This window comes from Cucumis sativus, chromosome 4 (genome assembly GCF_000004075.3).
Source record: "Cucumis sativus cultivar 9930 chromosome 4, Cucumber_9930_V3, whole genome shotgun sequence".
In the NCBI taxonomy this organism is placed as follows: Eukaryota; Viridiplantae; Streptophyta; class Magnoliopsida; order Cucurbitales; family Cucurbitaceae; genus Cucumis; species Cucumis sativus.
The window spans coordinates 16,019,566-16,035,903 of record NC_026658.2 but is presented as its reverse complement, the minus strand read 5'-3'; the positions used below and the strand labels follow the sequence as shown (position 1 = coordinate 16,035,903).

Here is a 16,338-nt window from a genome sequence, read left to right as displayed (position 1 = left end):
TGTTGGGAGAATAAACCTAAAAAGTTCATAAAGTCATACTCATAAATAAATAAACCTAAAAAAAAAAGAAATAGAAATTAAAGAAAAACAAACTCACCAGAAAAAGACTCTCTCTCTCTCCCTCTCCCCCCCCCTCTCTCTCTCATATGTTTGTGTGTTTGACAAAATCGTAATGCAAAAGAGCTGAGTTTTTATTTCCGTTGGTGCCGCCACTGTTTTATGCGCCTCCATCCTCTTCTTCTCTTCTTCTTCTTCTTATTCACCTTCTTCTTCACCTTCTAGGGTTATCATCTAGGGTTTTTCGACCTGGATTCTCTCTCCTTCCTCCCTCATATCTCCACTCGCCGTTCCTTAACCGGCTTCGTCGATTAGCTCTCTTCCAATTCCCTTCTTTTCTCTCTCTCTCTCTCTCTCTCTACCTTTCAATTCGATCTACAAAACCCTCTTCACAATCATTTTATGCTATTCCTTATCCCTTTCCGGCGACGTGGTATGGTTCTTCGACGATTAGGGCAAGGTTGATATTGGGTCTTTTCTAGATTGGTTTCTTTTTTGTGTTTCGAGGGTTTTCGATTTGGATGGCATTGGGTGATTTGATGGCTTCTCGGATTTCTCAATCTTCTTTAGCTGTAGTCTCCAATCACTTGGATGACTGTTCTTCTTCTAACCACGACGACGATGGGGATTTAATTTCTCTCAGAAGAGATTCTGAGGTTGCCAGTAGTAGTTATGCCAATGCTGCTGTTACTACTGCTACTACCATGGTTTACTTGCCCCAAACTATAGTCTTGTGTGAGCTTCGTCATGATGCCTTTGAGGCTTGCTTGCCTGCTGGCCCATCTGATACCGGATTGGTCTCTAAATGGAGACCTAAAGACCGAGTAAGCCGTTCCCCCCCCAATAATTTCTGTTTTCTTCATAGGGTTGTCACTAGCTTATCATCTTAGAATTCCTGCGTTTTGCTACCTTTCTTAGATATCTATGCTTATTGCAGTCTAAAGAACCATGTAAATTTCTTATGGAACTCACTGTATATCATTTTAGCTATTTACATGTCAGGGAAATGGGGATTATCTGGGTATATTTGGAATTGCTGATGATACGAATGAAGTTATTTGACATGACCAAGTTACGGATGTTGGGTAGGAAATGTATATGTACTAGCGACCTGAAATGAAAAATGTCATCACTAATATATTACCAATCCTCATGGAAGTATACGTTTCTTTTATTTTATTTTCTTGAAGTGGTTATCTTCTAAGGTTCTTAGTAATTGTTGACATTATTTGATTGTACAAAAATTCCAATGTAGTCTTTAGTGCATTTATACTACAAAGACTCCAGAATCATCTTGATGCTCTTAAGCTCTAGAATGTCACCCGAATGCTCTTTACCGTATGAATCCAGTATTGAGTCAGATTCTCTAGGAAAACTGAGGGAACAGTCCACCATTGTATACGCAGACATCCACTTGCCCCTGTGCTTTTGAACATTTGGACAGTGAGGTTTTTGTAATGGACAATATGCATATGATACATCTTTACTTTCGCTTGGGTGGCCTCTTATTTTTATATTTACCTTGGTCCAAAACTTAAGTCTAACGACACTGTCTGCAACGCTCCAGGATTTGATTGTCTGTTAATAGGATGGAACCAAAATTTGAAAGTTCAAATTGTAAAAATCTTGATCAAATCCATTTGGAAGGTATCAGAATTCTCAATTGTCAGGCAGTTGCAGTCTTGGTTGGGCTGATTCGACAATGAATAAAAGAAAAGGAGATGGATACTCTGTTTTGCTTTTTTGGGTTTACCTCTTGCAGAAAAGATACGAGGATGTATTGGAATATGTCCTAAATGTTTATTTGTATGGCATGGAGTACCGATGGATCTTTTTGGATGCAATGCACAAGAAATATGGATTTTATTCAGATTTATGAACCACTTGTATTTGACTGGCTGGCAACCATGTGGTGGAATTAGATTTTGATAGTGCGTCTTTTTCCATTGCATCTGCATCTTTTGATGTACACAGCAACGTCTTGGTGGTGCCTTTATCTTTTTCTCCACGTCAATGGTGGACAATCTAGTTTTAGGCCTAGTATCTTTCTGCTCTTTCTGTTCTAGCAATTTAATTTGAAGCAATCATGTGAATCCACGGTTAAGAAGTCTTTCGAATCCAAAAGAAAAAAAAAAAGAAGAGAAAGATTAGTCATGAATATGTGAACAAAGATCTTTAGAACTACAGCATTTTGGCTTGTATTGTTTCTAACAAAAAAGAATAAAATTGAAACAATTGTCAACAAGTGTGAGACCAAAGCTGTTATTTGATTAGGAACTTGGAAGTACTGTTTGAAATTTGAATCTTTGCAGTATATGTTCAATATTTTCTTTAGTTTTCATTTTCTTCTTATTCTTTGGCGTTCATACAGTTATGAAATTATCCATATATTTTAACTGATACCATTTTATGCAGATGAAGACAGGATGTGTAGCTCTAGTATTATGTTTAAATATTAGTGTTGATCCACCTGATGTAATTAAGATTTCACCTTGTGCCAGAATGGAGTGCTGGATAGGTAGATATTTTACACCATTACTATTTTTTTTGAACTTTTGCTTTTATTTGAGTTTTCTGTGAGTATCATATTTCACTAATGGTGTGTTTGGTTGGGGGATTTTGGAGGGGGGAATGGGCACCGGCAGTTGAAGCATTTGTTTGTTTCATGGTTTTGTTTTACTTTCCTGGGAAAATCATTTTTCAAGGCATCCTTAATAAAGTTGAAGTTGGGTTTTCTTTTACCTTGTAAAATGGTGGGTTTTCAAGGCATTCTTAACTCTTTTTCTTTTTGTCACTGATTTTTTTAATCTATTACTTTTTTCTTCTTCAACTTTTGCTTCTCCTCCTCCGTGCTGCTGGCTTTTTTTGCCATCATTCTTCTTCCTTCTTCTTTGCCTTCACCTTTTCAAGGTCCTCTAGGTTTCTTTTGTTTCTTCTACAAAAAACGTCTGATACAATCATTAAATCTATTTGTTTTTGTTTTATTTACTTTGAAGGATTTGAATGATTTAAGTTTTGGATGTGATTTGATGACAAAACCTGGGTTTATCGATTTCAAATGTCCTTCCCCATTTTCCTAACCAAAATCTCCATCTCCAAATCCAAATTCAAATCCTTCCCCACTATTTTCGCACTGCTTGGATAAAATCACAGCCCCTGATGTAAATGCTTTTGCCAAGAACATGGGAAAGACAGCTATTTTGTGGAAGTTAATTTTCTGATAACTACTTGCACAAATTAAAAAAAATATCACAACTTTTCTATATGTAAATTGGAGATTTATTTCTAGAAAATTGGATAGCATTGCCTCCTAACCAAACACTATTACCTTATACTCCCAGGTACCATATTGCCAGACATTCTTAATTCCCAGCCATTTGTAAAACCTTAAATTAAACGACCCCTAATTTTTTTCATATTAATGATTTTCTGTTCAATAAATCAATTACCATATGTCCTTCAAAATGTAATGATTGGAAATACTATCGAAGACAAATGTGGATTGGATCCTCAAAATTATTAAGTCTAATCTGGTTATATTTTTTTCCATGCTCCTAAGGATGTTCATTGCTTGTTTCCATCGCATTTGTTCTCTGGAATTTTTATGAGGTGTATCTTTTATACGCTAAGTGTTAAAGATAAACACTAATGTTTTTGGCTCTTTATTTCTCATTTTTACTATTGGTCTTAGACACCTTTGTACGATCTTCCTGTGGTTTCTGTTTTTGTGTTTTTTCCAGATCATTGCATTTTCATTGAATTATCGCAATGCATTTGATTACCTAGAGAGGAAAGGATGCAACTTGTTTGATAGGAATTGGGATCTCACATTTCAGTTCTGGTTCCAGTTAAACATATGCACTTTATCATATTTAAAGTTGTCTTTTAGGTCTGTTAATTCTTTGTTTAATCTTATTGCAGATCCGTTTTCTATGGCACCCCAAAAAGCACTTGAAAGTATTGGAAAAACATTGAGTGTACAGTATGAGAGGTGGCAACCCAGGGTGGAGACCATTATGCCCAGAACTTTGCATGATTTACTGTATTGCTAGTCTATATTCTAACTTAATGATGTGTATGCAGGCTCGCTATAAAGTTCAGCTGGATCCCACTGTGGAAGAGGTAAAAAAGCTTTGTAGTACATGTCGCAAGTATGCAAAGACTGAACGGGTTCTCTTCCATTATAACGGACATGGTGTTCCAAAGCCAACAGCTAGTGGTGAAATTTGGCTTTTTAACAAGGTCTATATATTCATACATTATACTATTTTTTTGTCAATGTTTGTTATTGTCTTATTCTCACGATTTTTCATGGTGCAGAGTTATACCCAGTATATCCCCTTACCTATTAGTGATCTGGATTCGTGGTTGAAGACACCTTCCATTTATGTGTTCGACTGTTCTGCTGCTGGGATGATAGTCAATGCCTTCACCGAGGTACTTACTGTCAACTGTGTTTTTAGTTCTATTTATTTTATCTGCACTAATTTATCATCATCGAGTGATATTTTTCATTTTCTATTAATAAGATTCACGATGTTCCTACTCTTAATTACATCAATATCATTCTTTTTATAGCTTCACGATCCCTCTGGATCAACAAGGGATTGCATTTTGCTTGCAGCATGTGAATCACACGAAACACTGCCCCAAAGAGCTGAATTTCCTGCAGATGTTTTTACCTCTTGCCTTACAACACCAATCAAGATGGCCTTGAGATGGTGAACTTATTCTCATTATTTATCTTGAGCAATTCACCTTTATATTCTGAAGTGTCTCTGAATCTGAGATGTTAACTAGTCATCACTTTGTTTATGAAACACAGAAAAAAATATTTATGACCTACACTGTTGAAGTTTTGAAGATTAGGTCTAAATTTATAAATTTGAGAACCGTTAGTTTGGTTTTTCAACTGCATGACCTATGTAGACTAGGGCAGACTTTTCTCGAATATGATATAACTGCAAGCATAAATAAATCTACAATGGAAAATAGCTAAAGGTTCAATATACCTATGAAATAAATTTGAATTATTTGTTGTCAAATTCAAATGTATAAAAGTTGAAGGGTTCTCAAGAATTCAATGGTTACTAATTTATGTTACTACATTGTATTATTGTTGATACTACCTGAATTCTATGAAAATTTGGTCAATGGTTGATGTTGTTGTTCGTCCTGGGAGCTCTTGCTCTTTATTGGTTTGGTTTTGTCATCATTTACCGATGGGGAAATGATTGATATCATGGTTCTCTTGTCTTTGATTGGGGAGTATGAGTTTAGACCGCGGAGGAGGGGCTTTTGTCCTTGGAGCCTTGACCTTTCTAAGGGATTTTGTTGTTGATCTTCTTTTCATTGCTTGTTGAACCTTTCTCCATCAAGCAAGTATGCCTTTTCTTCTTTATAGAACGTGAAAGTCTTAAGTACTTTGTCTAAAAGGCTATTCGTGGAAGAGTTAATACTCTTACTCGGCTTTTGAGGAAGTTTTCCTCCTTGATACTGCCATTTTGTTTTATCTTTTATCAGAAATTTGAGGAAAATCTGGATAACATCTTCTAGAGTTGTGGGTTTGGTTAGTTTATCTGGAATTACTTTTCTTCAACGCGTTTTAGCTTGCTAAACACAGAGATTAAGAGAGATGATTGATGGGTTCCTCATTCATCCTCTTTTTTGTGATTAATGGAGGTTTGTTTGGTAAGCTGGGGTTTGTGCTTTATTGTGAAGTCTTTGGAGGAAAAATGATAGAGCCTTAAGAGATCTGGAGAGTAGTCCTTGGGATGTTTGGTACCTTGTTGGGTTCTATGATTGAAGTTCCTTGCCTTAATGGGACTTTCCTTTTTTTGTGGCTTGTTTTCTAGAATCTCCGTTGTTATCTTCTCGTTATTATCTTCTTTCAGTGTTTGGTTCTTTATTAAAAAACTATGTTATTTTTTTCCCTTTTCATCTAGAACAGTGATATTTAGTAATGAACTTGATCTATACAATTAATTCCTATGTGAATATCATCTGGTACATGCTTCAATTTAGGGGATTGAATTTTGTAATTTCTTCTCAATGAAATTCTTTTGAATGTTTCTCATTAAAAAAGAATTCAATTTTGAATCAAAGATTGTTTGAATAGCTAGCACTTCAGGATTTACTATGTTTATAACTGTCCCTTATGCGCTTCTATATTTTGAAAATAATTTTAGTTTTGGAAATTTACATGTATTGGGTCAGTCTCTTGTCTTCCTCTACATGCAAATTGCAATTTCTATTCTTAATCAATTTTCTGTTTTTGTGGTTTGTTTACGAAGTATTGGACTTTCATGGTTTTCGGGATACTCTCTTATCATTGGATCTTGTCCCTCAGGTTTTGCAAACGTTCATTGCTCCGCGAGTCACTCGATGATTCATTGATAGACAAAATACCTGGTCGGCAAACTGATCGGAAGACACTTCTTGGGGAATTGAATTGGATTTTCACAGCTGTCACTGATACAATTGCATGGAATGTTCTTCCACATGGTAGCTTTCAGATTTACTTAACAAATGCCGTCCTTTTGCTTTCTCATCATAGCTAATATGTTTTCTTCGTGCAGATCTATTTCAAAGGTTGTTCAGACAGGATTTGTTAGTTGCCAGTCTGTTCAGAAATTTTTTGCTTGCTGAGCGGATTATGCGGTCTGCAAATTGTTCACCAATTTCACATCCAATGTTACCTCCAACCCATCAGCATCACATGTGGTAGAGTTTGAGAAACTTTGATTATTAGGTCTGTTTGTTCAATTGGTTCATTGACTGACCTGTCTAGTTGTTCTGCTTCTTTCAGGGATGCATGGGACATGGCTGCCGAGATTTGTCTTTCTCAACTTCCAGCATTGGTTGAAGACCCCAACTTAGAGTTTCAGGTCATTTTCTCTTAACACGTGTTTTTATTGTATCAACGGTTAGATCTTGGTATGTGTAAGTGTCTTTACCTTGAAGGCAACAAACCTAATTTTATTTACCAGTGAAAGTTATAGAGGGAGATCCATTAGATTTTATATTACATACAAGGTCAGGCTCTCCAATTGAACTCACAAAATGCCACCCCTATGTTAGTTAATTATATAGGGATGGCCTGTAGATGCTAAATGATACATCAATGTTACCCAACATGAATTCAAAATGAAACATGACAATTTGCTAATTCAAACATTTCTCCCTGATGTTCTGCCTTTCTCTGGAATAATTTATTATTTCTTTCTAAATGTTCTTAAGTATTGATTTGTTAGCATTTAGAAATCATTTTAAGATTCTTAGATATTTATCTTAAAAGGGTGGTCATGTAGCAACTTAAGTAAATTTCCATACAAAATGAAACCCATAAGAATTGAATAGCAGACTTCAAATTTTCTTCCTAAAGGAAATCTAGAAATAGATAGCATTCTAGTCCATTTCTCCCAAATATGAGAGCAAGGAGAAGGATTCAAGGTTAACTTGGGGTATCTATTCTGTAACCTTTCTTTTTAGATCACAAAGACAAGCTATGTGAATGAATGATTTTAATATTTTCCCAGGCACTTTTGCTTCCTTTCTTAGTGTCCAACATGGTTAGTTTCTGTCAGCCTTAATTAATAACTCTTGGAGCCCATCAATTTAAATGCTACAGCCATGTCGACCAAATCTCCCTTCCACTACCTTAAATCAAAGTTTAGAAAAGTCAATAAACTAAGCCAATTAAGTATTTTTAAATGGGATAAGGAAATGGATCCAAAAATAGGGCTGATGTTTTCAACACCCAAGGAGTATTATTTAAAATTATTGTCACATTTTTTTAAACTTCTTTCATTCATTTCAAAAGTTTATTGCTTAAAAGTTATCCTTTAAATCTTTAATTAAAATTTTGTTTTCTGTAATGTTCTAGCCAAGTCCATTTTTCACCGAGCAGCTGACAGCTTTTGAGGTATGGCTTGATCATGGATCCGAAAACAAGAAACCTCCAGAACAGCTACCTATTGTCCTTCAGGTACCAAAAACCACCATCTCTCTCTGTCTCTTGTACTTTCTGGATAACACTGTTGAGTTTTGCTATGTTTTTGTATTGTTTGCATCTCTTCTCTTAGCTTCTTTGAGCTGCCACTGTTTCTGAATATTAGCATTTTGTGTAAAGGGCTGCTATAGAATCTCTTGATTTCTATTTCTCATCACTATAGCTTCTTATCCTGCTCGACCCGATAGTTGGCTGGTTTGATGAACAGTGATACGATCTGTCAACGCGAATGGATACTGACTTGGAGCTTATATTTGAGCACTGCCTTGAAGTTTGGGATCTTGCCCTGTTTGATCATGTTAGCACCTGCATGAAAAGTGTTACTTCGCCATACTTTTCCATGCTTTATTTTGACACCCTGAGGGGACTTTCTACTCTTCGTGTTGAATGCTTGATTTTAGCTCCAGAGAACTATTGCTGGTGTTTCTTTAAATTGTTGATCCTTTATTTCTTCTAGAAGGAATAATGGTTAAGCTTAAACATTGATCCATAATCGAAATGTGTAATATTCTTTCTCATGTTAGTTTTTTCTGGGACACTAATGTCTCCATCATTATTGTGTGGAGAGATGTTTGTAGAGCCAAATCAGTGTTTTTCTCTTCCTTTATCTTTTCTTTCCATTTTGCTCTTGCTTTGCTTATTTAGATCCATTCTCAATGTGCTATGGCTATTGATTTCATCAGTCTCCATATAGTAACCTCGTTTTCCCTAGGGTGAACGTTTTTCTTTCTTTTTAATTTTTTGTGTATAATTACAGCAGAGTGACCTTTGTCATAGGTTTTACTCAGCCAAGGACATCGATTCAGGGCGCTGGTTCTTCTTGGTAGATTTCTTGATATGGGACCTTGGGCTGTTGATCTGGTAGCCTTACTCGAGACTTTGCAAATCATTACTGTGCCATTTATTCCTTCTTTTTCATACTTTCCATCTCAGTGGCAATTGCTGTTGGTGGCTAATAGAATAAATTCATTTGTTAGGCCTTGTCCGTTGGAATATTCCCATATGTTCTAAAGCTTCTGCAGACAACAACACCGGAGCTGCGACAAATTCTGGTTTTTATATGGACAAAGATTCTGGCCCTAGATAAGGTATATAATATAACTAGGTTATTCTTTTCCAACTGTGGCTTTGAACGATGACTGGCTTTTGATGGGATAACTCGCTTTGTCTTCCAAGTTTGTTTTATTGAGTTGTCTTGAAGCTCCTTGGTCAAGGAGTTTTGAGCTTATTTTCATTTTTGGGTGCCATACTGCAACCATATTTGCAATTGTGGTTGTTTTGTTCTTTGGAGGGTACTCTAATCGTAGCTTCCATTTGTTGATTTTGTCAGTAGTTTTTGGACTCTTTCCTTTGAATGTCATGGAGAGAGTTTTTTTTCGTGTGAATGGTCTCTATTTTTCTTTTTATTTTATTGGTTCTTGTTTGTGATATATATAATTAAATTTGCCTTCAACCACTAGCTTAAGCTTGACAATTTAATATGATATCAGAGTAGGTGGTCCACGGAGGTTATGTGTTCAAGCTTCAGCATTGTCGTTTCCTCCTCAGTTAAAATTAATTTCCATTTGTTGGGCCTTCTAAATATTTCAAGCCCATAAATGCGGGGGAGTGTTAGTGAAATATAATTAAATTTGCTTTCAACCACTAGCTTAAGGTTTTGGTGAACTGGTGGTTTAATAATTCTCATATCTAATGCTTTTGTTTCAGGATACAATTACTAATATCTAATTATTCAATCTGTATATTTTTTCTTGTTCCTACTGTGATCTTAATGTCTTATGTGTCTTGGTTTATGTTTAAAGTTGAACACTTGCCGAAGTTTCCATTTTGTCCATCATAATCATATTTATAGACAAAATTCCTGAACTGTTCAGAACTAAAATTGAAGGATTATTGCCATAGTCATCGTGGTTTCAAAAACCAGTCAACAGGAGCACTTTTGAAACAACAACATAATGTTTGACTCATTTGAAAATCAAGTAATTTTAGAGGGCATAGATGACAATTATAATATAAGTAATTGTTGTTCAGGTTGTTGATTTTTTGTTCCTTAATACTCTTAGAGTTGATCTTTCTCTGAAGAATGTGGAAGTATTTTTTTCCTGACATCCCTGTTTCTTATTGAGAACTTGGTCTATTGGGGACTTTTTTAACTGTTATTTCACTCAGAAAGTTCTTTCACGCCACCTTCTCCACATGGACTCTCTCTACTCTCTAGATGCATTTTATTTTTCTTCACCATTCTTGTGGGCAAACGATTTACAAACCTTTGTGTGGTGACCATGATTCTTGTGGAATGACAGTCTTGCCAGGTTGATTTAGTAAAGGATGGTGGGCATACATATTTCATCCGCTTTCTTGATAGCCTGGAAGCTTTCCCAGAACAGCGTGCAATGGCTGCATTTGTTTTAGCTGTAATTGTTGATGGGCACAGGCGAGGCCAGGAAGCATGCATCGAAGCTAATTTAATCCACGTCTGTTTAAAGCATCTCCAGAGTTCAACACCAAATGATGGACAAACTGAGCCGCTATTTCTTCAATGGCTTTGTCTTTGTCTTGGAAAACTGTGGGAAGACTACATAGATGCTCAAATCATAGGATTGCAGGCTGATGCCCCTGCTGTCTTTAGTTCTTTATTGGCTGAGCCTCAACCAGAGGTTCATAATTTACTTCCTTCATTCTATACTTGGATGTGTAAGTCTGTCTACACTTAAGCCTCAAGTGTATATCTCAAACGTAAGTTTCTGTTTCAGGTTAGGGCGTCAGCAATTTTTGCACTGGGTACTCTACTTGATGTAGGAAATGACTCGTCTAGAGATGGTGTTGTCGATGATGATTGTGATGATGATGAAAAAATTAGGGCTGAAACCAGTATAGTTGGAAGTCTCTTAAGTGTTGTTTCGGATGGAAGTCCACTTGTTAGGGCTGAGGTTGCTGTTGGTACGATTCTCTATTCCCCTTATTTTCTGCCTATGCTTGCTGTCTTCGTGTGGTTAGTTATAATATTATTACTAGTATTGGCCAGTTTTCTTACCCTCTGATCTGTAAATGTATCTTGAGAAAATCTTGTTTATTGGAATAAAGAAAAGTGGGTTGAACTAAATGTAAGAATCTGCTATTATTCATTGTAGTATACACCTTTTGAAGTTTGCACTTATTGAGTGATTGGTGTTTGTTTGTTTTTGTTTTATTTTTTAGTGTGAGTAAGATATGATTGGAGGGTTAATTTGTGATAGTATAGATTTTAATACAATCTAATTTTGATGGTTTATCTTTCCAGTATGTACTCAGTGGGGATTTAACCTATGGGTTTCTGGTCTGAACTTTCATTGAGCATGTTTACTGTACTATCGTACACACACTGCTACCTCCAAATTTTGGAATCAAGGCTGTGTGTCATTAGTTTTATTCCTTCATTAATAGGGATTATCGCTAGTTTTTCAGTTAGGTGCGCTGGATATCTGTGTTTTGATTATTGCCGATTTAAAAATGTTTTATGTTTTTACAGCCCTTGCTCGCTTTGCCTTTGGCCACAACAAGCATCTTAAGTCCATTGCTGCAGCATATTGGAAGCCTCACTGTAATTCTTTATTAAGTTCTCTACCCTCTTTGGCTCATATAAGAAGTTCAGGCAATGCTTATACCAATTCAAATCAGCATATGCCTCATGGAAGCATTGTATCCTCCCAAATTGGTCCGTTGTTGAGATTTGGAAATGAAAACTCAACTTTAGTTAGAGATGGAAGGGTTTCCACCAGTAGTCCTCTTGCCAACACGGGAATGATGCATGGATCTCCACTTTCAGATGATTCATCTCAGCATTCAGATTCAGGAGTTTTACATGAAGATGTAGTGAGCAATGGGACCGTAAATCATTCGAGGCCCAAACCTTTAAATAATGCGTTATATTCACAATGTGTTTTGACTATGTGCGCTTTAGCCAATGACCCATCTCCTCGTATTGCAAGCCTCGGTAGGCGGGTGTTGTCTATTATTGGTATTGAACAAGTTGTAACAAAACCTGTAAAGGCCAGTAGTAGTGGTCTCAAACCTACTGATGGGACAGCATCATCTCAGCCTCCTAGTTTTGCTGGACTTGCTCGTTCATCTTCATGGTTCGATATGAACGGAGGTATGGCTATTCTTTTGGCTGTGCATTATTTACCACTGCTGTGCAATTTTGAGAAAAGTCATCAGTGGTTTGATTACTTTGAATGATTGTTATTTCTTCTGTGTTGCTGCTTTCCCTCTCTACTGAAAAAATAAATTTAGTGCATGGTGCTTATATATCTAACTTTTTCTTTATTTTCTTCCTGATTATGAAAACTCGTTTCTGTGTCAGGTCATTTGCCTTTAACTTTCCGAACACCTCCAGTCAGCCCTCCCAGACCAAGTTACTTGACGGGAATGCGAAGAGTTTGCTCATTAGAGTTCCGGCCTCAGCTAATGAATTCTCCGGACTCTGGGTTAGCTGATCCCTTATGGGGCTCCGGTGGAACTTCAGGAACATCTGAGCGCAGTTTTCTTCCACAATCAACCATCTATAACTGGAGCTGTGGGCATTTCTCAAAGCCTCTTCTCACTGTTGCTGATGATGGTGAAGAAATATTTACTAGAAGAGAGGAGAGGGAGAAATTTGCTCTGGAACGGATAGCCAAATGCCAACATTCTCGTAAGCCTCTTGTTCAATTTTATTTGTATTCATGATATTCAGGCTTCCCATCATTGAACTTGTTCAACTCTCTTCTTCCTTATTTTCATCAGCTGTTAGTAAGCTGAACAACAACCCAATTGCTAGCTGGGATACAAAATTTGAAATGGGTACAAAAACATTATTGCTACAACCATTCTCTCCCATCGTTGTTGCTGCTGATGAGAATGAACGGATTAGGTATGGGGGATTTCTTTTATTTATTTGTTCCTGTAAGTTTCTATTAAATCGTGCTGTGAATCAATGTGGGAATAGGTGACAGTAGTACATTTGGGAACTTTAAGTTTCATGTAAAACCTGCAGTGTCTACCTCTAGCATGTTTTTTTCTTTTACTACTATTAGGTTTTTGGAGACTACTGCTTGTTGGAAGTCAGTATTTTGTCAGTGTCACACCACTGTGCACATATTGAAATGAGTATGGTTCATTTGTTGTTTATTTCCCTAATCATTTTTCACCAGTTATTACCCTCTGATTTTTTTCGCCTTGTGTCTCCAGGGTTTGGAATTATGAAGAACCGGCCCTTCTCAACAGTTTTGATAACCATGATTTTCCTGACAAAGGAATTTCAAAACTGTGTCTTGTGAATGAGCTTGATGACAGCTTGCTTTTGGCTGCTTCATGTAACTTCTTACATCATTTTCGATTAATTTTCATAGTGGTCATGTTCATAACACTATTAGTGTGCCTGACTTCAAAATTTCCCATATTTTTTAGGCGATGGAAATATTCGTATTTGGAAGGATTACACTCTAAAAGGAAAGCAGAAGCTTGTAACTGCTTTCTCGGCAATCCAGGGGCACAAACCTGGTGTTCGTAGTATAAATGCTGTTGTAGACTGGCAACAACAGTCTGGATATCTGGTATGTATTTAGTTTAGGTGCTATCTCCTCCTTTTCCTCGAAAACAAAAACACAGAGAAGACAGAAGAAAAGTAAAGAAAGTATTTATAGTTTCTTGCTGGTATGTCACTGAAGGCCTCTTTTGTCATGTGATTTGCAGTATGCTTCTGGTGAGATATCGTCTATTATGCTATGGGACCTAGATAAGGAGCAGCTTGTTAAATCTATTCCTTCATCATCAGATTGCAGCATATCAGCATTGGTGAGTACCTCTTCACAATAATTTAGGAAGTAGCAGGTTACTCCTATTTTGGGTCAGCTGGAGTAACCTCTTCACAATAATTTAGGAAGTAGCAGGTTACTCCTATTTTGGGTCAGCTGGAGCTGCTTAAAATTTAAAAATATGGTTCATCATCCTTTTTCTTATGCATTGCTTTGTGAATAACTGGGCCAATTTGAGTGTAGCTCAAATGGTTAAAAGCCAAAATCATTGACCAGGTGGCATGGGGTTTGAATCCCCAATTCCACATCTTTTAGACAAGGAATTAGGAATTATCTTTTGAGTTGTCTGTCTATTGGCCGATAGTAATATAAACTGATGTCATCTTGTCTGATGTCTGTTTATCCTTGTATCATAAAAATGTTATCGGAGGCAAGTTGAGGTGCCCATCATAAAAATTATATTAGCAACTATTAAGATATTGTTGCCTTTATGGCTTTACTTTGTTTTAATGCAAATATAAATTATTTATTAAAAATAATTTCTACTTTTTACTGGTGTTGATCCTTTTCTCTCCTCTTTACCCTTTAATCTTTATACTTTCTAAGCTTGTGTTTTGTTTTAGGTTTAGGTTTTGAGATCGTTAGTTCTAGTGTTGGATGCGTTGTCTTATGAACTAAACGATTGGTATAATGGTACAGTGTCTGTATATATTTAAAGAGCTCTTATGTTCATCCCTTTGCAGTCTGCTTCTCAAGTTCATGGGGGTCAACTTGCAGCTGGTTTCTTTGATGGTTCTGTTAAGCTTTATGATGCTCGGATTCCTGAAATGTAAGCATGTGTATCTTTTCTCTCTCTTGATGCTTTTGTTTGAATAAAGCCCTTGGTTAAGCTTTTTATGACCCGCTTTGCAGATTACTTATTAGTTATTTCCCCCAACAATGCGTGCAACATAAGTTAGCTTTGTTTTAGAGGTCAAATAAAGAACTCAGTGGACTTCTGGTTTTCTACCATTCACCGGGAAACTGGAATATAAAATATAAGAAATCTTATGAAATAAATAGATGTATAAAACAAATCAAATGGTTTTTCTGATATTGTTAGTTGTTTTCTATTTCTTGCATACTTGCCTTCATGCCTTCAACCCTTCTCTGAACTTGTAGGCTTGTCTGCACAATGCGGCCACATGTGCAGAAAGTAGAAAAGGTTGTGGGGATTGGCTTTCAACCCGGACTTGATTCATCGAAGGTGATAAAACTTCTTGGCTGTCATCACTGTATCATCAGTATCCTATTAAAGTGTATTTGTTAATTTTACTTGTCCTTTTCTTCTTCAGATTGTCAGTGCCTCTCAGGCTGGTGATATTCAATTTCTGGATATCAGAAATCAGAGGGATCGATATCTAACCATCGATGCTCACAGAGGTTCACTTACAGCATTAGCTGTTCATAGACACGCTCCTATCTTAGCTAGCGGTTCAGCTAAACAGTTAATTAAGGTCTTCAGCCTAGATGGCGATCAACTAGGCACCATTAGATACCATCCTACCTTTATGCCCCAAAAGATTGGTTCTGTAAGCTGCCTCACCTTTCACCCCTACGAGGTTCTGCTCGCTGCCGGAGCTGCAGATGCTTGTGTATCTATTTATGCAGACGACAACTCTCAAGGGAGATGAGATTGATTTTCCCGAGTTCCAAGTTGGACATCAGAAATGGCATGTGCACATCGATATTATTTATGGGTTGTCCATGCAGTGCTCATGTTGATTTGGTTATCGCTCGAGTGCGAATCAATGAGATGTTTGAGCTGCCCCATTCTTTGCTTGTAGCACGTGGAAACGTCCCTCCATCATCAACAGTGTTGTAAGCTATAAATTTATTGGCCTCTGGTGTACAGTTTCACAGCTGATCAGGAAGAAAAATCCTTCATATTTATTGGGGCTTTGGCAAATAAAAAAAAAAAAATCTGTTGTATAGTTTAGGTGGGTGTAAATATTTTCCAATGTTCATCCTCTCTTCCGGTGTGTTCATCTTTCTTTATCTCATCGTTCAATTTGTAAAAGGCTGTCAACTCTTTTTTTTTTTTTTTCCTTTAATGGTTTTCGTCATCTTAGCCTTTGTATATGGGCTTTAGTAGTTAATCTCCTGAAATTCTGGAGATCAAATGAGTCCATATTCGATCAGTGTTGAATATTATTGTTTTTTTTTTTTTCACTTTGCCCCCCTACATTAACCATTATGTAACTTGTAATTATGTCGCATAGTTTGACCTGATTTTGTTGTTGATTTGTGAATATATAATGCTTGATTTTATATGTCATTTTCGTTTCGAGTTTCTTTTTAACACGACAGTACCTACCTTTATAGCAACATATGTTTAATGCTGGTATGTTCAAGACAGAGAAAAGAAAGACTCATATCGCTCCTTTGAAAAGATCATTTATGGAATAGCATCCATTTCATTACGGATAAGCTTGAGATCATGTCAAGATCAATGAT

The 16,338-nt window shown here is 36.6% G+C and overlaps 1 protein-coding gene across 1 annotated transcript; it reads left to right on the top strand.

Moving 5' to 3' along the window:
* The first annotated feature begins 578 nt into the window (after window positions 1-578).
* Window positions 579-16,159, top strand: LOC101210550 (regulatory-associated protein of TOR 1). Its single transcript, XM_004149881.3, has 23 exons — window positions 579-881; window positions 2,473-2,575; window positions 3,979-4,061; window positions 4,141-4,299; window positions 4,378-4,494; window positions 4,636-4,778; window positions 6,407-6,561; window positions 6,636-6,780; window positions 6,866-6,944; window positions 7,943-8,044; window positions 8,846-8,929; window positions 9,046-9,156; window positions 10,372-10,725; window positions 10,822-11,008; window positions 11,577-12,200; window positions 12,411-12,740; window positions 12,833-12,959; window positions 13,277-13,401; window positions 13,496-13,641; window positions 13,781-13,882; window positions 14,586-14,671; window positions 15,004-15,088; window positions 15,177-16,159. Exons 1-23 carry the CDS (start codon window positions 579-581, stop codon window positions 15,513-15,515), a joined length of 4,089 nt encoding a protein of 1,362 aa, XP_004149929.1. The 3' UTR covers window positions 15,516-16,159.
* Window positions 16,160-16,338: the final 179 nt, after the last annotated feature.